The 27,129-nt window shown below is 39.0% G+C and overlaps 2 protein-coding genes across 3 annotated transcripts in view; one reads left to right on the forward strand and one right to left on the reverse strand.

Moving 5' to 3' along the window:
- Positions 1-18,494, reverse strand: part of ERLEC1 (endoplasmic reticulum lectin 1) — a 31,725-nt gene extending 13,231 nt beyond the window's left edge. Inside the window, exons 1-8 of the mRNA XM_047744023.1 lie at positions 18,147-18,494; positions 10,429-10,533; positions 8,762-8,842; positions 7,886-7,963; positions 7,689-7,752; positions 6,955-6,989; positions 4,651-4,874; positions 4,429-4,558 (exon numbers count right to left, since the gene is read on the reverse strand). Of these exons, the coding sequence (XP_047599979.1) occupies positions 4,429-4,558; positions 4,651-4,874; positions 6,955-6,989; positions 7,689-7,752; positions 7,886-7,963; positions 8,762-8,842; positions 10,429-10,533; positions 18,147-18,356 (927 nt within the window). The 5' untranslated portion in view covers positions 18,357-18,494. The remainder of the gene's footprint in view (positions 1-4,428; positions 4,559-4,650; positions 4,875-6,954; positions 6,990-7,688; positions 7,753-7,885; positions 7,964-8,761; positions 8,843-10,428; positions 10,534-18,146) is intronic.
- A 73-nt stretch (positions 18,495-18,567) lies between these two features.
- ASB3 (ankyrin repeat and SOCS box containing 3) overlaps positions 18,568-27,129 on the forward strand; it is a 109,818-nt gene continuing 101,256 nt past the window's right edge. Inside the window, exon 1 of one of the 2 annotated variants that reach the window (XM_047744020.1) lies at positions 18,568-18,682. The gene's annotated coding sequence lies outside the window, so the exon portion shown is untranslated. The remainder of the gene's footprint in view (positions 18,683-27,129) is intronic. The other variant, XM_047744021.1, reaches the window with a different exon arrangement.

A 27,129-nucleotide genomic window follows, 5' to 3' on the forward strand; every position in this document is an offset into this window, starting at 1 on the left:
AGGAATGACAAAAGTAGGGTGGAGAGAAAAGTTATGAAAGAGGATAATGAGTTAGAATCCAGAAGTAAACTGGGTTTTGACAGTAAGGGGTGAAAATGAATCTAGATCAGAATTAAAGGAGTATACCAATTAAAACTGAATAACATAATTAAAAAAAATTAAATAGTAAAAGGGTTCCTTGTAAGTGTATAGTGGACATGATGCCTCCTTTCACCTGCTGTAGTTGCCATTAATCAACTATGGTTCTTTTCTCCTTCTTTGGCTGGTGGGAGTCATTGGAACGTCACTCTAGAAACCAATGACCTTACCCTTCCTCTCCTCCAGCATTACAGACGAGCACAAAGACTGCCATATGACATCTTATTTTTTGAAAGGATCTTGGATTTGGGGTTTATTTATTTTTATTTTTTATTTAAAAATAATTTTAAAAAATTAACATATAATGTATTATTTGCCCCAGGGGTACAGGTCCATGAATCATCAGTCTTACACATTTCACAGTACTCACCATAGCACATACCCTCCCCAACGTCCATAACCCAGCCACCCTATCCCTACCCCGCCACCCCCCAGCAACCCTCAGTTTGTTTCCCGAGATGAAGAGTCTCTTATGGTCTCCCTCCCGATCCCATCTTGTTCCATTTTTTCCCTCCCTAACCCGCACAACCCCCTGCCCTTGTATCAGAGACATCATATGATAAGTGGAAAGGACCTTGGATTTTATGTATAGTCTTTCTACATTCAGAACATACTACGCTCCTGGTACTGTTTTAAGTGCTGAGTATTAAAAACGAAGACGACATAGTCACTGCTCCTAAGGAGCTAAGTAAGGTCTAACAGACTAAACTAATTACTTAGAATGCATGAAACCTGTAGTAAGGTTAGTGAGAAAAAACATTACTAATGCATAGTGAAACCTTTAGCTCAGATAGGGGAAGAGGTAGGAAGGATAGAAGTATGACCATTTATTATTGCTTCTTGTGGACAGAACATCTACTTGCATTGTTAAGAAAAATTATTCAAATAAAAGCAAGATGATAGTTTTTGTGGTAGGGTTTGGAAATTCATAAAATGGTCTAGTAATCTCCAAATAAATGTATTATAATAACAGCACCGATAGCACCAAATTAGCCTCGGCAAATTCATCCCATTTAAAGGCATGATGGACCCATGCTGTCTTTCACTGGTATGACCATTTAGCAGGAATATCTGTACCATCTTTAGGCACAGAAGATGTGATATAGCATATAGACAATTAATTATACCCAGAGGATCCTCAACAATAGTTACCACAGCCTGACACTCATGAACAACAGAGATGAGATGATAAAGATGTGAAAGGCCCTATTACAAAACAGAATGGCCTTGGATGTACTCACCTTAGCACAAGGGGGCACATCAAACCAAATGAAGCGTGTATAAGCCTGATAATTCAGGAAGTATCACTTATGCTTTAAAAGACACGCATACAGAGATACAGGCATTAGATGGTCCTGTGAGCACTTTAACCCAGTAATTATCAAACTGGTTTAGAGTCTGGGGGACATGGTGGCAAAATTATTACTCATTCTTAGTTGTGTCAACATAGGTCTCTTTTCTTGCTGTCTCTACAGCTGCGTGGATTATGTATTCAACTTGGACACTGTCCAGTCAAGGAGCCCCTACTGCAAAAAAGCCCTTCTCTGATGGCCCAGAGAATATCATAAAAGAGGTGGGCATATAAGACTCTAAGGGCTGGATTTGAGGGGTAGGTGACAGCTAGACTAACATCATCCTGGATCAATCTGCTACAATGACCCCTCTGTCACCACCCTTCTTGAGTACAGCTCCCCAACCATTGTGTCCTTTTGTTCAACTAGGCCCTTAAGGACACCCCTAGGGCGCAACATTCTTGTTCTGCTGGAGAAGTGACTATGTCTCACACCTATTTTTTTTTTAAAGCCTCATTAAGACTTTATTTAGTGAGTTATCTAGCAAATAGTTTCTGTACTCACACTTATTCCTAAACATTCTCCTGGGTGGTTCCCTAGTGTGTACTCCCAGCCTCTAGGGTTATAAAAGCAGGTCTTTACAAGAGGTGGGGTTGTGGAGATCAGGTTGTCATATTGTCTATTTGCCATAGCCCAATAGGCTTCAGTCCTAATGCCCCTTAATAAACCACTTCATGTCAAACAAAACAAAAGTAACAGGTATTAATATCAAAACAAAATTCTGATAGCCAGATATGTATTTTTGTTTAAAACAGAAAAAAAATTCATTATCTTTATGGTTACGTTTATTCCACATTTAAAAGGCAAATCATATGACAAATATCATTTTTTAAAAAAAGTTATGCATAATTAACTAGATTTATAAAGGAGAGGATTCTGAGAAAAATATCATTTTAAATAACTACTTGCCCTACAGTATTACCTAAAGTTTTCATCTACAACGTGTATTCTAAAGGTCCTAAGTATTTTGAAAGTATTATCATCTGTAGCTTTTTAAAAGTTATTTTTCTCAAATGGCAGATTAAACAGATTAATTAGAGAAAAGTAAGCGCCATTTCTTCTCTGAAGAGTAATTAAAGTTAGGATTTGTGAAGCATTTTGATTAAGCTGACTTCTAAGTACCTGTCAGTATTTATTTTTTTATTTTTTTTTTAAGATTTTATTTATTTATTTGACAGAGAGAAATCACAAGTAGGCAGAGAGGCAGGCAGAGAGAGAGGAGGAAGCAGGCTCCCCGCTGAGCAGAGAGCCCGATGTGGGGCTCGAACCCAGAACCTGGGATCATGACCTGAGCCGAAGGCAGCAGCTCAACCCACTGAGCCACCCAGGCGCCCCAACCTGTCAGTATTTAAATCACTATCAGGGAGACACAAGAAGAGAAATCCATGTCCAATCTCTTAATTGAGCACTTCAAACCAAACACAGATTAATAAGGTAATTTTTCCGTCCTATCAGAATGGCAGTGTTCACAACAACTACAAAGAATTGGGCAATATTTTTACCAGAAGTACTCAAGAGAAAGGAGAAATAGGCTTTGCAGCTCAAGGTTAGTTATTAGTTAATTAAACCATTACTAAGTACCCACAGCATACCAGGTATCATTCAAGGAGCTGGAAACCTCAAAGTAATAAAGCATAGCATATTCTCCCTTGATCTTAATGTAAGAATCATAGGAAAATCAACCAATTTTAGCCATGTAAGTGCTATAATGGAGGACTGAGTAAAATACAAGATCAAAAAAGAGGAAACACTGATCTCTTCCTGGGGTAATTCAATAGAAGTCCTCTCTCATTTGCAAAGGAAGTAACACGGCTTTAAAAACATGGAGGAAGAGATGCCTGGCTGGCTTATTAGGAAGCATGTGACTCTTAATCCTGGGATTGTGAGTTCAAGCTCTGCGCTGGGTGTGGAGATTACGTAAAAATAAATAAATAAGTAAATGAATGAAAATTAAAAAAAAATAGGGTAGATTAGGAAGATCAGATAGCACATGGAAAAGGAGAAGCAACACTGAGAAGTGGTTAAGAGGACAGGTTCTAGAACCACACTGTTTTGATCTTCATCTCTAACCCATCACTTATCACTTCCCTTCTCTGAACCTCAATTTCCTAATCTGTTAAGGAGGGTGATAATAGTATAGCTTGTAGGTTGCTGTGAGGATTAGATAACAGCTGTTAATATGCAATCCATGTTAAACTACTGTGACTGTGGTTTGAGTTCAGGGGAAAGGTCAACGTTGAAGATGTGTATTTGAAACTCATGGGTGTATTAAAGGAAGTTAACAGAATGGGCCTGGATGAGTTCACTTGAGATGGACTATACACACTACAGAGAGAAGGAACTAGGCTATAACTGTGGGGAACATCAACATTTTCAGCAGCAGGAAGTAGACAAAGACCTAATACACAGGAGAGGAGAACAGAGAGAACCAGAGAGAATGACTTCAAGTAAAGGAAGGAGAGAAAGTTCAAGCTTCACATGTTCAGTGCTTTATGTGCTAAGATCAAGTTATGCATATGTCCAGTGAACTAAGACCCAAAAGACTGATGTTGAATAAGAAGTTTCAGAAGAATGATGGTTTGATGACATAGAGTAATGGGTTGAAGAAATAACGCATTAGAAGATGAGTTGTAGTCTGTTTCTTCAAGGGGCCCAACTGGGAAGGCCATTCAACTACCTAAAAATTCAACTTCACCACAATTAATAGGATGTCAAACTCTAGAGTATGAAATCATCAGAGTAAGAGAATGATAAAATTGTTTCTGAGAAGTACAAGAATTAGGAAAATAATTAAAATCAGTTAAAATATTGGAACTTAAAATTTGAGTCAGAAAAATAAATTACTATTACTATGCTAAGGAATTATTAAATAATTGGTACTTGCTCTGAATTTTGGAAAAGAAAGCACTGAGAAAATACCATTAGATAATTCTCATACCTCTTTATTTCTCCTGAAAGGCACCCTTAATATTTCTTCCTGCTGTTCCAATTGCCTCAGGGTGAGGGGTTTGAATGGTGATCCTGGCAGGGACTGGCAAAATATGTCATTCACAGGGGATGCTCTGAACCTATTCAGTAAGAACAAAGCATTAAAGCTAAGCATATGACACTTTAAAGCATGTGAGCATTTCGTGTTTAAAATATTAAATCCACATCCTACCTATATTTAGGATGATTGCACAAGAGTGGTGTCAAAATGACAACTTCATATTCACAAGTTGTAACTTCAGCTACTGAAAGAATTTCATGCTTAGATTCAGGATGACATATGTACATCACTGTACTTGATCTGGGCCGGTTCTGTTTCAAACTACAAGGTGTACCATTTCCCATTCCCACAGGATAGTAGGGTGTCATCTGACCTTCGATATTTTTAGTGGGAATCTAAAAAAAAAAAAAAAAAAAAAAAGAGTGTAAGACAGACTTTTTATTAGAAATGGAGGTAGGGGTGAGGATGGGAGAAACACTTATTCTTAAAGGAAGAAAACTACATTTTATTTATAAACTAACATTTATAAAAGTAACATTTCTATATTTTCTATAAATTCTTCCTCTAACATTCTTTTGATTCCTAAACTCTTATTTGAGCTAATACTTATTTTCAGACCTAGTTTTATATAGAAAAAAGGGAAATTTTATTTGGTGCTAAAATTAAGATGTAAGATAAGTGTACATTTATATAAAAGGATATAATCTCTTGATTAATATGAATTACTTCTAACACTTCTAAAGAAAGAGATTAAGATAAAATACAGGAACTTACTCTACTGGAATAGTCAGAATTATCTATACTAAATTCTCAGTGAATGGCTGTGTTATACTTTAGATTCTAGAGGTCTGAAGTCTGATTTGTCAAAGTGGGGCTACTTAGTAAAACAGTATCTTCTAAAACAGGAATCTTAATACTGTACTCATTCATTAAGCTACTTACTCTTTTTCCCTGTCATTAATATTAAAAGCCATACTTTTCAACATAAACTCCCATATAAATCTTTTCAAGGCCAGCAAAGGACAAATGAAGAAATGTTCATGGAATGGAGGAACAAAATAGATTACCTCAGAAGACAAGGATTATTAAGGAGCTAGCTCCCATATTTTATCTACATAAACCAAAGAAAAATCTAATATAAGGGCTCTAAAAAATATATTGTTAATAGTATCTCCAAGCAAGCTCTTTGGAGGCAGGGAGCTCATCTTGTATCACTTTGGTACCCTGTCAGCGCCCTATCTAAAATAGGCAATAAACAAATGTTTCCAGGAAAAAAATATTTTGGTTTCTTGTATGCTATTTTGATGCTAGTATCTAGAATTAGAAAATCCTGGGTTCGAAGCCAAGCTTTGAATTTACTGGCTTTCTGACTTTGACCAAATTTCAGTTTTTGTCATTTGTAAAAGGAAAATAATAATATATACTCAGAGGTTGTGGGAAAAATTAAACATTACCGTTTGTTACATGCCTGACACAGTATGTGGCTTACAAATTGGGGCTCAGTAAATGTTAGTTTTCTTCCCTTACCCTTTTCTTCCTCTTCCTTTATCATTTCACACTTTGAATTCCATCTTGCTATCCTCCAGAGCCACAGTAAATAAATATTTTATCTCAAAGGTAGTCTGTAAAATTAAAATCTTTTAAAATAGCAATGCTATGTGTGTCCATGCTTAGCTTATCAATTCCCCCCAAAGCCACCCTTTTAAGTTATAGGCATCCCTTTTAAGGCCTTTTGCCATTTCACTTTTCTTCTAATAAAATCATCATTATGAGATAAAACCACTTACAGAAATATCCTCTAACAATAGGTTATTTAACTCTATGGGAGTTCTTAGGATTCAGAATGCATTCCTTGAACTACAGGGCCATTTAAAAATTGTGATTAGGTACCCTAAGGAATCATTCTTTTTAAACAATCCTATTTTTCAGTCATCAATTATGCATTCACATTCAGTACACACTTACGAAGTGCCTATATTATATCTAGCACTGTGCTTTGCACTGCGGGGTAAAGAGATAAAAGACAGTCCCTGCTTTGAAGATGCTTGCAGTCTGGTAGCTTGTTATTTACATATGTAGTTTATCTGTTTTACCCATGGGAGACAGGGACCAAAGCAGGGGAAAAAAGCAAAAGCTCTTATTTATAATTGTTTCCAATGTTAAACAGAGGGAACTACTGTGAAGCCTGGAAGTGATACAGTGCCATTACGAAAACTTTCCCAGACATATCTTTGGCAAGTTCCTTAATTTTCCTATGATTCTAAAAGTAAAGAGAAATATCACAGTATAACTATTCTCAGAAAAACCTAACATACTGCACGTTTTCTTTGGCCCAATCCTTTGAGGTATTTGATAGACAGGTAAAGAATGCACGACTACATTCTGTCATTTAAATTCTGTCATTTCAGTAGTGCAAATTCAGGTCTCACTAATAACAGATGTTAAAAGTGAAAAAAATCAACACTTGTCACTTGCCTCTTTTGATTTTTCCTTTTCATCTGACTCTTGATCTGTGGAATAATATAAGATATGACCTATGTAAGGTAGGTGTAAAGAATGACCAGTGACTTAAATACAAAATACAAATGATTAAGTTTTCAACCAACTTCATAATTTTAAATTTCTTTCTAAAAAAAGATAGAAAACATACATATAATTTTTATCATACTGCTTTTAGCTAGTTGCCTTGAAATGGTTTTGTTTGAAAGGACAGTCAAATTTAATCCTTACATCTTTACCTAAGAAATACTCTATTTGAGGCATAAAAATGGCCATAACAATTTTCTTTTGAAGTATTTTTATATCAGTGAGAATTTTAATCTTAAATTAGTTGACTTTGAATAACACAGATTAACAAAAATATTTCACAATTTTAGAGACACATCTACATTTCTATTTTCATGTACAGCAACTAGGTTTACAGTAAGCAAAACACTAACATTAACACTATATAACAGATAAAGATATAAAGATAACATGTGTTATCTTACCAGATTTTGAAAAATTTGTAGACAAAAAGCATAATGTTTGTTGACATAGAAAATAATGAAAAGATCTCTTCGAAAAAGTTTTCTAAGGGATTGTTCAGAAATTTATTTTAGTGTTTTAAAATGCATACGGTTTCCTAAAAGATCTTTTAAATTCCAATTTCAACATATGCTTTCAATGAAATTACAGCATTACTATCACATCACTCTGTAGAAACAAACCTTTTTCAGATAGAAGGTTCTTAGCCAACATATTCCCAAGGTAGTACTCGTGAATATTTACTTTCTATATTGGAATAAAATAAAAATATAGTAAGTATTTTGCAAATACCTAGAACACAACTTTAAAATCATCAATCTCATTATTAAAGTTCTCATTTTATAATGTTCCATACTTCATATTTTGAAGAAAAACATACCTGACCACTTTCTTTCTCTTCATGGTATTGTCGAATGTGTTTTCCATGACATACTTCGTAAGTCCAATAAGACTCAATCTAAGAAAAACGGATGTATTTAAATATACAAAAGTCATAGAACTCAACTGAATTACTTTTTGATATTTTATGTAGTTGAGTAGATTTCCCTCAAGATTTAGAGTAAGCTTTCATTAAATGAAACATTATTATGCCTCAGAAAAATGTGAAGATTCTGAAGCCTAGTCATTGTTTTTACTAATTAAATCTTTGTGAAAATTCTGTGAAGAAAACAGGTCTAGACTATACCTGGGATCTGTAGTAACCACCTGGCTTAGGGACCATTTTATACATAGTCTAAAAAATAAGAATTAGCATTTTTTATTAAAACTGTGTATAAGGAAATTTTCTTTTGATCTGAAAAACATTCAGGACAATTTGGGAAATGATATTATTTGAAAATGGTGTTACTGGGTGTTTCCTGCATCTACTATACAGGAATTAAAATGAACAAAATACTACTAAGCAATATCTTTGATTTACAATGAACTTAAAATATGATACAACATAATAAAGTAAAAAGAAATGCAGAATTATTTTCAAGGGTCTACTGGCTATTGGAAATTTATTTTCTACTTATTTATTTATTTATTTTTAAAGATCTTATTTATTTATTTGACAGACAGAGATCACAAGTAGGCAGAGAGGCAGGCAGAGAGAGAGAGGAGGAAGCAGGCTCCCTGCGCAGCAGAGAGCCCGATGTGGGGCTCGATCCCAGGACCCTGGGATCATGACCTGAGCCGAAGGCAGAGGCTTTAACCCACTGAACCACCCAGGCGCCCCTATTTTCTACTTATTAAGTGAACATAAAATACGTACTCTGTAGGAACAACTGCTTTGTTTAAATAGCGGCTCCAATAGCTCTCTTGGATTAGGGCCTTTATAATCCTTTTCTTCTTCCTATGAAAGAACTAGGATTTAATACTTACAATTATCTAGAATTTCACCCAACTCTGCTGTCTGGGTATTAACTCATTGTTCAAATCACAAATGCTTGGAAATAAAAGGGGAAAAACAGTCAAAACTTTTAAAAACGTCCTATGGTTTGCCACTTCTTTCAAAAGAATTGAAGTATAAAATAAGGAGCCATATAATCTTTCATTCTTTCTTCTCTTAAAAAAAAAGGTTTCTGAGTATCAGTTTCCTGAACAATTCTTATGAAACTATTTCAGAAGTTTTAAATATTTGCATCTGAACAAATTCTAACTACAAAAGCCTTAGAATAGCTGAATCTTTTAGAAGGTATAGAAAAGTTTTAAGGTACATCCCAGTTTCCTATATATTTTTACATTTCAGACTTGAATGCCATATGCATATGCAGATAATTGTGCACATGTGTATTTGTGTCTTAATAAAATTTAAAACAAAATGAACAGAGCTATCTTTCACAGATTTCAAATCTGAACAAAACCTAGGAAAGCACTCACTGAGTTTGTAGTATTTCTATTTTACAGACTGTGAAAGTATTACATAAATAGCTCAATAAATTTATTGAGTGGAAGAACTGAGTTTCAAATTTGTTCAAGGTTCCACAGCTAACTGTAGCCTATACCTCAGCCTCCTGGCTCCTAGGCTGGTGTCCTTTTCATTTTACCATGCTGACTCTCCTGTTTCATCTTGAAAGAAGTCATTGCCTTGAAGGATGGATAAGAGGCAGTTAGGACAGTTCTGGGAGGAAGAAACGGGCATGAGCTAAGGTAGGGAAAAAGCATAGGTACCTATAGATTTGTTGTTAGAAATTCTTTATAAAAAATGACATAATTTTATTTAAAAATTATATCCTGTTTCAAAACTCTCATTTCTATTAAAGAAAGCAAGAGTGGAATTAGATTTTCTTTCTTTTTTTTTTTTTTTTTTTTTTAAGATTTTATTTATTCATTTGACAGAGAGAGATCACAAGTAGACGGAGAGGCAGGCAGAGAGAGAGAGAGAGAGGGAAGCAGGCACCCTGCTGAGCAGAGAGCCCGATGTGGGACTCGATCCCAGGACCCTGAGATCATGACCTGAGCCGAAGGCAGCGGCTTAATCCACTGAGCCACCCAGGTGCCCTAGATTTTCTTTAAAACTATGAATAGTTGGTTGCCAATTTTCCCAAGTTGAACTGTAGAATCAAAGAATTCAAGAATAATAAAAGTGATTACTACTTTTATGATAAACAGGGTTACTGAGAAACTTGTCATTCAGTTTTACTTTATTTATTTATTTATTTTTAAAGATTTTATTTATTTATTTGACAGAGAGAGATCACAAGTAGACGGAGAGGCAGGCAGAGAGAGAGAGAGAGAGGGAAGCAGGCTTCCTGCTGAGCAGAGAGCCCGATGTGGGACTCGATCCCAGGACCCTGAGATCATGACCTGAGCCGAAGGCAGCGGCTTTACCCACTGAGCCACCCAGGCGCCCCAGTTTTACTTTAAAATATGTGTTTACAATGTTTTAAATATGCATCTTTGGTGACAGGAATTATTTATATATTTATAAAAAGTTACCTCATCCCCATTTGTCACAAGGGGCAGAATGCATTTATATTTTTCTTTATGTGTAGTTGTCATGATGACGTAATTATCTTCTTTATACAAAACTCCAGTTGTAGGCTAGAATAGAACAAAAAATACAGTTTGTTTGTTTTTTTTTTGGTTAAGTTGTATTACATTGAATAAACTACAGTCTTAGGTCAAAGTAATTCATCACATCAAGAGAAGATTTTTAAGGGGGAAATATTCCACATATTATTTAAGATCAAAATGAGGATAACACACTTTATAACAGAGAAAAAAAATGAACGAAAATGAAACCTGGAATATAAAGAAGAAAGTAGTAATGCAACAGACTGAAGTTAAAATAGGGATTAAACAGCATTAACAGGCGGGGAACTTGGGTGGCATAGTGGGTTAAGCATCTGGCTCTTGGTCTCAGCTCAGCGTGGTTAAGAAAAAGCCCTGCATGGGCTCCATGCTCTGCTTGGGTTTCTCTTTCTCTCCCTCTGCACCCCCCATTCCCCCAAAGCTCTCTTTCAAATAAATAAATCCTCAAAAAAATGCGTTAAGAGGCAATGAATGTTTACTGATACATCATTACTGAATACTTATTACTCCTATTAACAATTACCACCTATATGTGAGAACCAACAGCACTTTACAAATGTACTCTCAATTCTGTTGGAAGGGACACTTGAACATAATAGTGGTGCATAATTTTTCATATGTGGATAAATTACTTTTAAAAGAAAAATCTCCAGGGGTGCCTGGGGGACTCAGTAGGTTAAGCCTCTGCCTTTGGATCAGGTCATGATCCTAGGGTCCTGAAACTGAGTCTGCGTTGGGACTTCCTGCTTGGTGGAGAGTCTGTTTCTCCCTCTCTGTCTCCGTCTGCCTCTCTCTCAGGCTTGTGCACACGCGCTCTCTCTCTCTCTCAAATAAATAAATAAAATCTTTAAAAAAAAAAAAAAAGAAAAGAAAAGAAAAAGAAAAATAGATCTTCTGTTCTGACTTAACTTTTTTTTTAGTATATATCCTGGGTCAGCAAACTCTTTCTGTAAAGGGGCAGGTAGTAAATATTTTAGGCTTTGTGGGCCATATGATCTCTGTTTCAACTACCCAACTATCAATTGTAGTAAGACATTGCATAAGCAATAGGAAAATGAACAGGTATGGCTGTGTCCTGAAAAAACTTTATTTACAAAAATAGATGGCTGGCCAACACAAAGGTGTAGTTTGCCAATTCCTGGTATGTATCAACGAAACTATTCAAACTTTCACAATATAAAACCAAACAAATTCACAAGCCAAAGAGGAACCACTGTAATTCAAATGAACATTTCAATTAATATAACTCACATTATTTAACCAAAAAGAAATCTTTGCTTTGTGATAGTAGATGTGTCACTAAGACAGAGGTTTTTTTGTTTTTTGTTTTTTTTTTTTTTAAAGATTTTATTTATTTGTCAGAGAGATAGAGGGAGAGAGAGCAAGCACAGGCAGACAGAATGGCAGGCAGAGGCAGAGGGAGAAGCAGGCTCCCGGATGAGCAAGGAGCCCGATGTGGGACTCGATCCCAGGAGGCTGGGATCATGACCTGAGCCGAAGGCAGCCGCTTAACCAACTGAGCCACCCAGGCGTCCCAAGACAGAGGTTTTTATGTTCTGTGATATGTGTTCTGTGATAATTCAACTCAACTTCTCATCTTACCATAGTGTGAAACCACTATACCATTTGGCTATCCCTCACGAAGAACGAACCACTCTTATTAAGTAACTCTTCTTTTCTCAGTTTAACAAGAAGGACTCATAACCTTAATAAAACAAGTACTACTTGATCCAATGTTATCTCACACACAAATGCAAATTAGGGCAATGTTTTTCTAAGACAATAAAACAAAACAAAAAATAGTAGTAAATATAAGCTGTATTAGCTATATTGAAGTTTTAAATCCTTAACATTTTAAACTCACCAATCTTCAAGACAGGCTTTCTACCCATCTTCAGAAAAGGAAACTGAAACCCAGAGATTAAATAATTTGTACAAGGCAGGACACCTGGGTGGCTTAGTCTGTTTAGGTCCTCCCTGCTCAGCAAGGAGCCCACTCCTCCCTCAGCCTCTACTGCTCCCCCTGCTGTGCGCATGTGCCCACGCACACACACTCTCTCTCTTTCAAATAAATAAAATCTTAAAAAAAAGAAATTTGTACAAGGTAACACAGCTTGTAAGTACCACAGTACAGAGATGAACCCAGTCAGACTGGTTCCATATTCTGTGTGCTCTTAACTGTTTTAACATATTTGAATCAGCGTTTGTTAACATTTTTTTAGATTACTATATAGGCTCCTAGATTATGATGAAGGATCCTTTCATTTAAAAGACCATTGTGGGACGCCTGAGTGGCTCAGTTGGTTAAGCGGCTGCCTTCGGCTCAGGTCATGATCCCAGCGTCCTGGGATCGAGTCCCACATCGGGCTCCTTGCTCAGCGGGGAGCCTGCTTCTCCCTCTGCCTCTGCCTACCACTCTGTCTACCTGTGCTCATGCTCGCTCGCTCTCTCTCTCTAACAAATAAATAAATAAAATCTTTAAAAAAAAAAAAAGACCATTGTAAATGAAGAGGGGAACCAAAGAGATTTGAGAGTTGCAAAACCAAATTTATGAAAAAGGGATCCTTAGAACCATTTATTCAGTTGTGCCAACAAATTGCTATAAGACATAACATTAACAATGTTTTTCCACATTTTTCAGATAGATGCAGAATGTATGCAAAGTTGTTAAAATCATGACTCACACTTGCTTAGCAATGGCTGGCCTGAAGCCTTGCCTTATCATTCCTGTACGGTAGCGAAGGCAACCAGTAGCATATGACTTAAGTGTATTTTTACCTCTATTTGTGAAGTACCTGCAACTTTAATGTTCACAATTGAATTCCCCAGCAATACTGACTTATTTACTAAAACATTCAGCACAATGCCAACAATGGAAAAACAACTGCTCACTTGGAACCACAGCAAAGACAGTAAGACAATCCTTTCTTTGTAATAAAACCCACTCTTGGGGTTTTATGTCTATATGTTAAGAAATTCATTCCTCTTGGAAAAGGACTTCGGCTACCTCCATTTTGACCTCAAACTTTCTAGTTGGGTGTTTCCTTCCAGCTTGTCTCTTGGCTCGGGCTGGAAGATCCAGGGGGCAAAGCATCCTCTGATGGGAACCTCAACTACCCCCTCAGCCAAAAAGGACCGTCTGAGCCAGCAAGACGTCTGCCTTCCCATGACCGACTCTAAGACAAGGTTTGATTTGACCTTTAATGCCTCCCTGAACATACCCATGCCACCTATGCCCCATATTTTTCATATATAAGCATATATATATTTAGCACTTTGGAGACAGTCTTTGAATTGCCAGTCTGCTGTCTTCTCAGTGCTGGCCTCACTGAAACAAATCCTTTCTTGTTTCACCATCATTCATTTCTCTGAGTTTGGATTTTGTCAGCTGTGAGTGGCAGAACCTCGTTCTGTCTGGAATCCCCAGGCCTGGGTGCTTTTGCTTGCCTGTATCCCAGCTATATTCTGTCTACTGTTTTTAAGGTCTAGGTAAGGGGTAATAAGAAATAAAAGCCATCACTTGTTTGAAGATGCAAAGATTTGTCTTTCATTAGTTTTGGAAGGGTTGCTTTCCTCGTCAATAAAACGGATCAAGGAGCAATTCCTCTATCTGAAAACTGTGGAAATAGTGAGTCACTTATTGGGATCACAAACTAAAAATTTTAACAAATTTTACCCTCTTTTTCAGAACAGAAATTACTTGGAAAAAGTTTACCTCTTCTGATTTTCTAAGTTAAAAAAACTTTTTTTGACCTGCTACTAAAATTTTTTTTTTTAATTTAGTAAAACAGTTCCTTAGGAAAATGAAATATAATGAATTCTGAATGTACAGAATTGCAGATACTGTAAAAAAGTTGTTCCATATAACACCTTAATGTATTTTCCATGTAAGAGGTCTTATTAGTGATTTGATAAAAATCAGATATTAATATAATGAAACTAATCCAAGGGGGCATGGTACTTTAAGGTTAAAAAACTTAAAAAATGTGTTGGCAGGAGAGAAATTCCTAATGTTTGACAAGAGTCTGGAAGAATTAAGATTGAGGATGAGAGACAAAAGAGAGAAGCTGTAAAATAAACTCAGTGGTACAACTTCTCAGCATATATAAACATGCTTGGGAAAAAAAACACAGACATGCTTGGAACTATGGAGTTGGTTACCATTCTTCCCAAGCATAGTGTTCGGGTAATTTTTTTTCTTTTTTTTTTTAATTAAAGTAGGCTCAGAGCCCAATGCAGGGCCTGAACTCATGACCCTGAAATCAAGATCTGAGCTGAGATACAGAGTTGGAGGCTTAACTGACTAAGCTACCCAGGTACCCCATAGGAAATTTTTGAGTGGGAATACATTTCCAAGAGAAGTAAAGACAAAACTGGACTTATTCTGTGGTTTTTTACTTTGGTGAAATCTGTGAACTCTGTGAAGTAATGAAGAATTGAATAGTTTAATGACACAGATGGTATTTCAGAAAAAAAAATATATACACACAAAAAAACTGAATGCTAAAAACCAGTAAAAAAGGAATATCATAGTCATTAACTAGTTAACAAAAACATTAAAAATATATACAGCTTTGGTGCTTAATAATTTTTCTAAGTAAATTTGAAAGAAAGATTATAAAGATTATATATATATTAAAAAAATTTTTTTTAATTTATTTGACAGAGAGAGAGAGATCACAAGTAGGCAGAGAGGCAGGCAGAGAGAGAGAGAGGGGAGAAAGCAGGCTCCCTGTGGAGCAGAGAGCCCGACGCGGGGCTCGATCCCAGGACCCCGGGATCATGACCTGACCTGAAGGCAGAGGCTTTAACCCACTGAGCCACCCAGGCGCCCCTAAAGATTATATATTGTTTTGATATATCTGAATGGGGAGATGATTTAAAGTACAGAAGAATTTTAAGACTAAAAAATAAAATTCACATCTTCTAATCTAGTCTCTTCCAATTTCAGATAGTAGAGAGATAAAGGCCCTTATTCTAGTTCATACAGCTGCTTGGTTATGGAAGTCCAACCAAATGGCCCATAATAGAAAATGACAGTGCCAGGTGAGGAGGGCTGTAATGTCAATTACATAAAGTAGGGAAGGAAAGCCTTAAGATTAAATAGTACTAAAACAAAACCCAAAGGCCAATGATAAAAAACTCTTACAGTTTATTTTTACATGAGGGCCACAGATATTTTGCCAACTCAGAGAAAAAGGTCTCTAGATTTTCCTCAAAATAACTTAAAAAAATTTTTTTTAAAGATTTTATTTATTTGTTAGAAAATGGTGGGGCACAAGTAGGGGGAGCAGCAGGCAGAGGAAGCAGCAGGCTCCCTGCTGAGCAAGGAGCCTGATGGGGATGTGGGACTCCATCCCAGGTCCTGGGATCATGACCTGAGCTGAAGGTGGACACTTAACTGATGAGCCACCCTGGCGTCCCTCAAAATAACTTAAAAAAAAGAAAAGAAAAGAAAAAAACACTTCGGATGTGTCCATCTTAGATTACGTTACACTGCCAAAGAGAATTAAAAATTAAAATTCAAAATAACATTGACAGACATGTGGGAGGTTGGTACTGGATACACGTAAGACAGATCTTCCATAACCTCTTTTTAGCCAGCAAACACCAGTGCCAGAAAGAAAACAGAGTAACATTTGGTAGTAATCTCTAAAAAGGCCAGTTTTAGTTATCCATTTAAAAGTCAGGAGGTTTGGTGGGTATTGTAGAGGGCACGGATGGCATGGAGCACTGGGTGTGGTGCAAAAATAATGAATACTGTTATGCCGAAAAAAATAAAAAAAAATTAAAAAAAAAAAAGTCAGGAGGCTTTCAGGGCTGCATATCAGCATGTAATTTTTAAATTAAAAAAACAAAACAAAAACAGGGCTCCTGTGTGGCTCAGTCAGTTAAGTGTCTGACTTCAGCTCAGGTCAAGATCTTGGGGTCCAGGGACTGAGTTCCAGGTTGGGCTCCCTGCTCAGCCTGGAGTCTACTTGTCCCTCTGCCTCTCTGTCTGCCTCCCCTTGCTTGTGCTCTCTCTGCCTCTCTCGCAAATTGATAAAATCTTAAAAAAAAAAAAAAAACAAAAACCCGACAGGTGCAAGAGTAAAATATTTAATGACCACTTTCTGTAACACTTCCCATGTTTATCCTGTGTAGTCTTTTGAAAGGACAACAGAAGTTGGATTATTCTCACTTCAAGACTGCTAAAGTTATATCTCACAACAAGCTTTTATACAAGTATTTTATTGTTTTAAAGATTTTATTTATTTATTTGAGAGATAGAGGGAGAGAGCACAGGAGTGGGGAGGGGCAGAGTGAGAGGGAGAAGCAGACTGCCCACTAAGCAGGGAACCCGACTTGGGACTTGATACCAGGCCGCTGGGATCATGACCCCAGCTGAAGGAAGACACTTAACCAACTGAGCCACCCAGGCACCCTCTAAGTATTTTAATACAATAATATTTCATGGCATTAATACAAAAATAAACCTGGCTTTTCAGAGAAATATTTATTTAGATAATGTTGAGAACCACGGAACTACCAGAGCAGGAGAACTGAAAAGAAGAGGGGTGGAGAAACAGAAGAGTGTGAAATATTTGCAAAAACTACCATTTGTAAATGGAAAGCTGTTGTGGTAACCATAACATCTGTTGTCCCGGTAAATCTTGCTTTGACATCATGCTATCACTTACTCTTCTTTCAACGAATTACTAATAGAATAGTATGGTAATAGAACAAAACAAAACAAGTAGAATGACTGCAGGTAACTGGAACAAGAATTTTAAAAAAGCTTTTGTATGTTCCAAGACTTCAATTTGAAATAAATAAATTAATTACTACACGGTAAGCATCTTAAGAGCACAGTTTTTTTTTTTTTTTTAATTGGCCTACAGTGGTAGGAAGACTTTAAAGCAGAGTAATCCCTAAAGACAGAAGGATCGCACATTTTCGTTACCGTGAGGTTATAAAAATGTTCATCTCTAGGAAAACTGATCACGGAATCTCAAATTCTGGGGTGTTAAATATTTAACAGTCGTAATACATCAGCGCGGTACTGCTTATTCTGAGTAGAATGTCATTAACATCTCAAAGGCCAAATAGCCCTCCCTCTCGGAAACAACCCTGAAGGAGAAAGAGCCGTGAGAATGTACATAATGCACGTGTGTGTATACAAGACAGAAATAACCAGTATGAGAGGGAACTCGTATCTGCAGTACCATCGGTTTTGTAGGTAGGGTGGAACTACTGAAGGAGAGAAGGCGGCTGGTGGAGGAAGAACTGCAGCTGACTTTCTAAAGAGAAGATAGATACCTGTGTCTGACGTGATTCTAAGAAAGCTTCTTCCACGGGGTGGGAGTGTTGGTAAGCACTGTCTAAAGAGCCATACTGAAAAGGGGCAGAGCAGGTGACCGCTGGATCCTCAGTGCTTAGCATGGAGGGCAAAACCACATAATGTGTTCGCTAAACACTTGCTGTATGAATGAATGAATGCGAGGTAAATGAACCTTTGGATTAGGGAAGGAGGCATTCGCCTGCAGAGGTGGTTCTGGAGAAAAGCACAGGTACCGAGGAAAGGGCCAAACCCTAGTGCTAGGAGGGACAGAGATGGCTACAGGATTCGCGAGGGCACTGACCAGAGAGAACTCGGTGCCGGGCCAGTTGACTCGGAAAGGGATGTCATCGCTGAGCTGGGGGAGCGCTCGGCCGCCACCGGACGCCTCTAGGAGGCCGCAGAGGACCAATAACACCGGCCCGCCTGCGACCAGACTACGCGCGCCGCCTCCTCCGTCCTCCATCCTCCGCTGCCGATTTCTCCAGCCGCCGCCACAACCTCCTCTTCCCATAGAGGAGAGGAGGGGGAGGAGGAGGAGGAGGCGGCGGGACTTCTAAGCACCCAGGCAGCCCGGGGCCCAACCGCCGCCACGTCTCCTTCCGGAGAGCCGGGCAACCCCACCTCCGCCCTCTTGGGCCTCCCGCCACCGTTTCCGGGGCAGGCCGCATATCAACATCCGGGTCCACCAAGCCGCCCGCCTACGGAAGCCGGGACGCCGGTCCGCGGTCTCGGGGTCGGGGAGGGGAGAAATCGAGTATTGCGGCCTGCCGGAGGCTGACTCCGAAAATCTGGCCTGAGTCCAGGTTTTTCCACAGAGACGTGAGGCACCGAGAGTGGGTGAGTCCGGGAGGCGGCGGCGGCGGCCGCTCCCGCCTGTCCCCCTCGCGGCTCTCCAGTGGGTAGGCGGTGTCTTGGCTCGCCCTGGAGCTGGAAGAAGAGCGTGAACTCGGCGGGTGTAGTCATTAGATGCCAGAATTGGAGGTGGCGATGAGAAGTGGCGGTGTTCCTGACTTAGCTACCCTCCAGCTGCTTTTCTTTTTCCTTTTCTCCGCACGTAGCATCTGTACACTTCATTTTTCCCGCTTGAAGCTTCTCTCCGCCTCTTTTCCTGTGGGTTGTGGTCATCTCAGTTCCTTGCAGCCACTGACAAACCCAGGGCCGTTTGCTCAGTCTCTGCAGCGCTAGCTTAGGGGATACCGGATCTGAGGAATCCTGTCGTACCCAGTGTAAGAATCCTGTGATTCTCTGAGGTTGTTGTGGACAGACACTCCTCGTGGAGAAGGCAGCTAGACCTCACAGCCCCTGCGTTTTCACCAGTGCGGCTTCTCCTTCATCCCACAGTTGAGATTCAACTTATGAAATGAAGTTGACATTTATGGAATGAAGATGACATTTCAACTTATGAAACTGTTAAGTTTCCGTATGTGAGGTTCGGGGCCAGGCGAATGTGAGGTTATGAATTCACCTGAGGTTAAGACATGTCTGACCGCGTTCAAAATAAGACAAAAAGTTTTAAATTACCCTCTCTTTTAAAAATGCCATTGTTGGGGCGCCTGGGTGGCTCAGTGGGTTGGGCCGCTGCCTTCGGCTCGGGTCATGATCCCAGGGACCTGGGATCGAGCCCCGCATCGGGCTCTCTGCTCGGCAGGGAGCCTGCTTCCTCCTCTCTCTCTGCCTGCCTCTCTGCCTGCCTCTCTGCCTGCTTGTGATCTCTCTGTCAAATAAATAAAAATAAAAATCTTTAATTAAAAAAAAAAAAAATGCCATTGTTTTCATTTCCAGTATAATGGGTTATACAATGGTAGCCATGGAGCACCTAAAATTTTCTTTCTGGATGTGGGTAAAGCTGGACTCTCCCCTCATTCCTCGAATTTGAACCAAATCAAAAAGCAGGAGGGGCAGGCTTATTTTTCATCTTAAAAGTCCCCCCCCCCCAGTATTCTATTATTTATTTATTTATTTATTTCTTTTCAGCGTAACAGTATTCATTGTTTTTTGCACCACACCCAGTGCTCCATGCAATCCGTGCCCTCTCTAATACCCACCACCTGGTTCCCCCAACCTCCCACCCCCTGCCCCTTCAAAACCCTCAGATTGTTTTTCAGAGTCCATAGTCTCTCATGGTTCACCTCCCCTTCCAATTTCCCTCAACTCCCTTCTCCTCTCCATCTCCCCTTGTCCTCCATGCTATTTGTTATGCTCCACAAATAAGTGAAACCATATAATAACTGACTCTCTCTGCTTGACTTATTTCACTCAGCATAATCTCTTCCAGTCCCATCCATGTTGCTACAAAAGTTGGGTATTCATCCTTTCTGATGGAGGCATAATACTCCATAGTGTATATGGAAAAAGTTTCCTTTTTTTTTAAATATAAGGAATCCACAGTTTCAAAGAAAATTACTTTGGTCCAGCTTTGAGGTTTGTTTATTAATTTGTTTAGTACTTATTAGTGCTTAATATGTGCCAGACCAGTAGGTTTGGTAAAATGGTAAATAAATGTGCCTCTGCCTTTTGTCCCTTTTGGTCTAGAAGGCAGATTACACAAATAATTGCAACCTATTGTGGTAATAAAATAGTAGTTAATATTTACTTAGCATTTATTGTGTACTAAACATTAATCTAAATACTCTATATATTTATGAAGCAGGTACTATATATTATAGAGTAGAGGGATGTAAAAGTGGAGATAGAAAAAAGGAAGTGAGGAACTCTAGGGTTGGACTCAAAAGGCTTTCCAAGAGAGGTGACTTTAGAACTGGGGTTTTAAGGATTTGTAGGAAGGAGTTCAAGCAGACGGAGAAGTGCATTTCAAGCATAATTTTTTTTTTTTAAGATTTTATTTATTTATGACAGAGAGAGGTAGCAAGAGAGGGAACATAAGCACAGGGGAGCTGGAGCGGGAGGAGCAGCCTTCCCACCAAGCAGGGAGCCAGATCTGGGGCTTGATCGCAGATGCTGGGACTATGATCTGAGCCAAAGACAGATGCCCAATGACTGAACCCCCCAGGCGACCCTCAAGCATAACTCTTCTTGATGGCCCATTAGGACTTTTTGGTGTAGTCAGAGGACAGGATAAAATGGAGTCATCAGCAGGAGATTGGTACAACAGAGGGACAGAGGCAGTCAGTTCAGGGAAGGTTGCATATAGAACATATTCTATGTAGAAGTGTTTGAGCTTTAGCCAATAAGTCAGAATTATTGCAGACTTTTTGCATCGGAATTATCTGATGTGACCCCTGTTTCTCAAGTATACAAAGATTAATTCCAAACGGATTAAAGATTTAAATGAATCACACACAGAAAAGATAAAAAATTACAAGAAAATTTAGGGGTATAATTAATCTTTGTGACTGAAATAGGAAATCCTTGTGTCATCAAAGAAAAAGACATATTTGAGTAAATAAAAATGAAAAGTACTTGCAAGGCGCTAGTTTAGTATCTGGAGCTATAATAATGGAATCTGGTTCAATAGAGCTTATGTTCAAATAAGAGCTTAAATAAAAAATAAATAAGATACTTTCTGGTACTGGCAAATACTGCTTAGAAACTTGGGTTATATGAAAGAGAAGACCTCTGAGATGTGCTGCTTAGGCAGATGATCAGAGTAAGCTTCTGTGATGAAGTAACACTTGAGTGGTAACTTGAAATGATGAAGAAGGTGGCGCACCAAATTTTCCAGGCGGAGGTCCTGAGGCAGGGATGAGTGTGGTGTGTTGGACTGACAGAAAGAAGGCCTGTGTGGCTAGAGTGTAAGAGATAATGTTTGAGAGGCAGGAAGAGGACACAGACCTGTAAGCAGGAGAGTGTTTGGGCCTGATGCACATTCATGAGGATCATTATGACTGTTGTGTGGAAAATTGATTATAGGGGATGTTATGGGCTGAATTGTGTTCCCCTAAAGGATATGGTGAAGTTCTAACCCCTGGAACCCAGTGAGTGTGAATTTATTTGGACATAGGGCCTTTGCAGATGTGATCAAGTTAGGATGAGGTCATATTGAATTAGGGTGGGTCCTAATCGGCCATCCCACCATGGTCTGTATGAACAGTCATTTCCCCATGCTTGTATGTTTCTTTGGTCTAAGCTTGAATATGCCAGGATGGCTTGGCAGAAGCTAGGGGTCTTCTCTCCCTTTAAAGTCAGAAAGTGTTCATTCATGAAACAAGTATCTGCTGAGCACTTATTACACGCCAGCAGGGTTTTTCAGAGCACACCGTGCTTCACTCTCCTGGTACCTCTCTTAGAGAGACCCCAAGTTTGTGTGGCCGCTGGATGGCTGTTAGTTGTCTGTGGTTGATGCAAAACCGTCTGTAACCAGGTGAACAACTTGTTTGCCTATAGATGATCACTGGGTCCCGGGCGTCTGAATGTCTTTCCTGGAGTTGGTCCATTGTTGAACGATACCAGCCTCTCATTCAGTCAGGAAGCGTTTTCTTCCCTCTCTGAGAGAGCACTCCTGCACAGATTCTCGTGGTGACACCATGATTTTGAGATCCAGCTTCTCCTTATGGGCAGCTCTTTGGATTTACAGAGCTGGGAAAGGCCTATTTTAAGTGAATGAAAAAAGCATTAGACTTCCTGGGGCGCCTGGGTGGCTCAGTGGGTTAAAGCCGCTGCCTTTGGCTCAGGTCATGATCCCAGGGTCCTGGGATCGAGCCCTGCATCGGGCTCTCTGCTCAGCAGGGAGCCTGCTTCCCTTCCTCTCTCTCTCTCTGCCTGCCTCTCTGCCTACTTGTGATCTCTGTCTGTCAAATAAATAAATAAAATCTTAAAAAAAAAAAAAACATTAGACTTCCTGAGATCAAAAGTAATTTGGTTTGATGGGGTGCCTGGGTGGCTCAGTTAGTTGGGCATCTGCCTTGTCTCAGGTCATGATCCTGGGGTCCTGGGATCGAATCGCACAGGCTCCCTGCCCTGCGGGAACTCTGCTTCTCCCTTTCCCTCTGCCTATCACTCCCCTTGCTTGTGCTCTCTTAATCTCTGTCAAATAAATAAATAAAAATCTTTAAAAAAAAAGGTAATTTGGTTTGAGTACAGGAAGGGAGTTTGGGAATGACATAAGGAGTTTAAAATGTGAAGGGGTGACATTTCACTGTAGTGGGAAAAGGATTTTTTTTTTAAAAGATTTCATTTATTTATTTGACAGAGATCACAAGCAGGCAGAGAGGCAGGCAGAGAGAGAGAGGTGGGGAAGCAGGCTCCCTGCTGAGCAGAGAGCCCGATCTGGGGCTGATCCCAGGCCCCTGAGATCACGACCTGAGCCGAAGGCAGAGGCCCAACCCACTGAGCCACCCAGGTGCCCCAGGATGTTTTAATTAATAAATGCTGCTAGTATAATTTGCTGTCCATTTATAAGAAAACCAATGAGATGCCCTCTTCATAAAATACACAAAAACTAAATTGTAAATGAGTTAAATATATATATCTATTTGAAGAGATGAGGAGAATATTTGTGTAATCAGAATAGAGATGACATTTCTTAGTAAGATAGGAAATCCAGATACTAAAAAGGGAAAGCTGGACCTGCTTTAATAAATGTTTTAAAATTAGTAGTTTCTGTTAAAATTAAAAACGTGTAAAACTCTGGCCTAGTGATTCACTTTTTGGACTTGCCCTGATACATAAGAATGTGGGTACAAAGATACTCATTGTGTCATAATCTGTAGCAGCAAAAAACCCCCTCTGGATATCTGATTTTTCAACAGTAAGGCTATGGCTGAATAAAGAATTAGGTACAAACTCTGTGCAACTGAATAATGAATTGGTTAGGAGCAGAGACTTAGGAGTTAGGCCAGTTAGATTTTGATCCCAGCCCTACCACCTAACCGCATGTCTGATGCTGGGAACTTTACTTAACCTCTTTAAAGCTCAGTTCTTTTTCTCTTTCTTTCTTTCTTTCTTTTTTAAGATTTTATTTATTTATTTGACGGAGAGAGAGATCACAAGTAGGCATAGAGGCAGGCAGAGAGGGGTGGGGGGAGGGAAGGCCCCCCCCCGCCCCCAGCAGGGAGCCCAATTCGGGGCTTGATCCCAGGACTGGGAGATCATGACCCGAGCTGAAGGCAGAGGCCTAACCCACTGAGCCACCCAGGTGCTCCAGTTCTTATTTTTCAAATGGAGAAAATAACAAGTGGTAATATGTAAGAACTAATGATGATTCAATTTCTTTATTCTATTCATGTACCAGATGTTGTGTCCAGGCACTATTTTAAGCACTTAAAAGATAAAAACTTATTTAATTGATTTAGGCTCATAGTCTAAAAGGTAGGTTTTACTGTTTTCTCCATTTTACTGATGAGGAAACTGAGACACAAGTTAATACAATATTGTAGTATAATTCACACAAACATAAAGTTAATATATTTATGCCACACTATAAAATATGCCCGATTTTATAAAGCTGTAAAAAAATTTTTTTTAGTTGAAATTTTTATGAATCACAAATGAGAACTAAACAGTTGGGCTTTAAGTTAAAAGTTACCCCAAATCTCTTTATTATTTCTCATTTATTTTTATTTATTTATTTTAAAAGATTTTATTTACTTATTTGACAGAGACACGGTGAGAGAGGGAGCACAAGCAGGGGGAGTGGGAGAGGGAAAAGCAGGCTTCTGGAGAAGCAGGGAGCCTGAAGTGGGGCCTGATCCCAGGACTCTGAGATCATGACCTGAGCCTAAGTCAGACACTTAAAGACTGAGCCACCCAGATTCCCCTTGTTTCTCACTTAGACATAGAAAGGGCAAAACCACTAAAAACAAAGCTATTTGCTCAACTGAACAGCTGGTGTGCAGTCTGAGGTTATATAGCACTAATTACCCCAGAGGCTGCCTAAGAACATAATTGTCCTTTTCTCTTTATTTCCAGTACTGATTTTTTTCCCCTCCAGTTCCTCCTTTGAATATAATTTACTCTGCAGAAATAAGAAAGAAGACATAAGAGAACTGAGATGCACATTTTGGGAAAAATAAAGGAAAGTAAAAGCTTTTGGCCTTCACGCGTTTTTGGTTGAAATATAACACAAACACAGGTTGACAGAATGCCAGCAAATATACAGGTGCACATGTGAATATTGTACATGTCTCTTAGGCACAGGGGGAAAAAGGGGAGTGGACATTTGATTTCAAACCAAGCTAGCATGATTCCTTTTTTTAAACCCATGCTTAGTATCTTTACGTTTTTGCAAAGAATTTTCTATAAGAATGAATTTTTAAAACCCAAGTATACCATAACACCAGTGTAAAACAAAACATATGCTGTATTCTTTCCAAACCTAAGAAGATAAATCAAATCCAAATGTGGCACTGTACAAGACCACTGGCCTGGACGTTGAAAAAAGTCAGTGACTAAGAAAAGGAGACTCCTTTATAACCTAAGATGTATACTACTTTGAGTCTTGGAAAAATAACAATGATTTCAATTTTTACAATTTATTTACCTTTTTCCCTTTCAGTGTCCAAAGTTCATGCCTTGCATTTGATTGTTGTCTTAAAGTCTCCTTTAAATTGTAACAATCCCCTTTTGCCACTTATTTTAAGGCTCACTATTATTTTTTAGTACTACTAAGAAAGTAACTGCTGCCAGTTAAAGTTATGACATGCCAGCGAGTATGAGATGCCTCTCAATTTCAGAAATCATGACATTAATGTATTAATGAAGTATGGCAGATTGCCAGAGGCCATCATCACGGTAAGCAATGGAACTGGATATCAGACTACAAGCAGTCTGGCTCCTGAACCCATTCTTTTGGTCAATACTCAGTGCTATCATTTTTTAATTCCAGTGTAGTTAACGTATGGTTATATTTGTTTCAGGTGTACTGCAGTTGACCCTCCTCCTTTTTAAAGATTTATTTTAAAGAGAGAGTGTGTGTGTGTGCATATGAGTGGGAGGAGAGGTAGATGGAGTGAGAGAGAATCTCAAGCAGACTTTGTGCTGCTTGCAAAGCCTGAAACAGGGCTCAGTCCCAAGACCCGGAGATCATGACCTGGGTGGAAACCAAGAGTCAGTCGTTTAACTGACTCAGCCACCCAGGCACCTCTGCAGGTGCTCTTTTTTAATGGATGCAGTGCCTTCATGAATTTCTTTTAGGATAGCATTTACAAATTTTAAACATTTATCTTCTGTTCGCAGAAACAGCTATATTTCCTTCAGGTCAGCTGTTTATTTTCACACTTTTTTCTTGTGCTTTTGCTTTTCTTTTCTTTTCTTTTTTTTTTTTTTTAAAGATTTTTTATTTATTTATTTGACAGACAGAGATCACAGGTAGGCAACGAGGCAGGCAGAGAGAGAGAGGAGGAAGCGGGCTCCCTGCTGAGCAGAGAGCCCGATGTGGGGCTCGATCCCAGGACCCTGGGATCACGACCTGAGCCGAAGGCAGAGGCTTTAACCCACTGAGCCACCCAGGCACCCCTGCTTTTGCTTTTCTTTAAAAAAAAAAAATATTGATTGTTGAGCATGGTATCAATTATTGGGCCTCACTTTGGGGTCCATGGATGAAATGCAGGAAGAGAACTGCTCTTTCATCTCCCTCCAGCCTATATCCACATAAGGAAGGTTTTGTTAGGGATTATGAAGATCCTGTAATGCTCTCAGGGTAGATTATTACATTAAGAGAAACAAATGTAGTTTTAGCTAGAAACCAACACTGTTGCTTATAGACTTTCTGTGTGTAAAGGAAAGGGGTATGAGGTTTGGGTTGGCTGTTCACATATATACATCTTTTAATCATCCTAATTTTATTTATTTATCTATTATTTTAAATCATCCTATTTTTAATCCTACAGACCCCTCTTGCTTTCTCTTCTTGTTGTTTCCAGGTTTGTACTTCTCCAGGCTCTGCTGGCAGGAATGTCATGGGTGTAGCCTTCTTGTAGGTGTGTGCATGTTTGTTTTAGACTGCAGTTTTTTTTCTGCACTGGCTTAAACCCCACAGTAGTCCCATCTGTTTTCTCTCTTCTAGGATGAATGAATGCATTTTAGTGGAATTTTGGTAGGAAGTGGAGGAAAACGACTGCCCTTAGTTTGTCTTATACAGAGTAGATAATTCTATAAATATTTGTTGAATAAATCAGTTAATGCTGTTGAGAAAATTGGGCAAAGCATATTTTGTTTAAATTTTTTAAAATTATGGGGCGTCTGGGTGGCTCAGTGGGTTAAAGCCTCTGCCTTCGGCTCAGGTCATGATCCCAGGGTTCTGGGATCGAGCCCCGCATCGGGCTCTCTGCTCCACAGGGAGCCTGCTTCCTCTTCTCTCTCTCTGCCTGCCTGTCTGCCTACTTGTG

This window comes from Lutra lutra, chromosome 9 (assembly GCF_902655055.1).
Source record: "Lutra lutra chromosome 9, mLutLut1.2, whole genome shotgun sequence".
Taxonomy (NCBI): domain Eukaryota; kingdom Metazoa; phylum Chordata; class Mammalia; order Carnivora; family Mustelidae; genus Lutra; species Lutra lutra.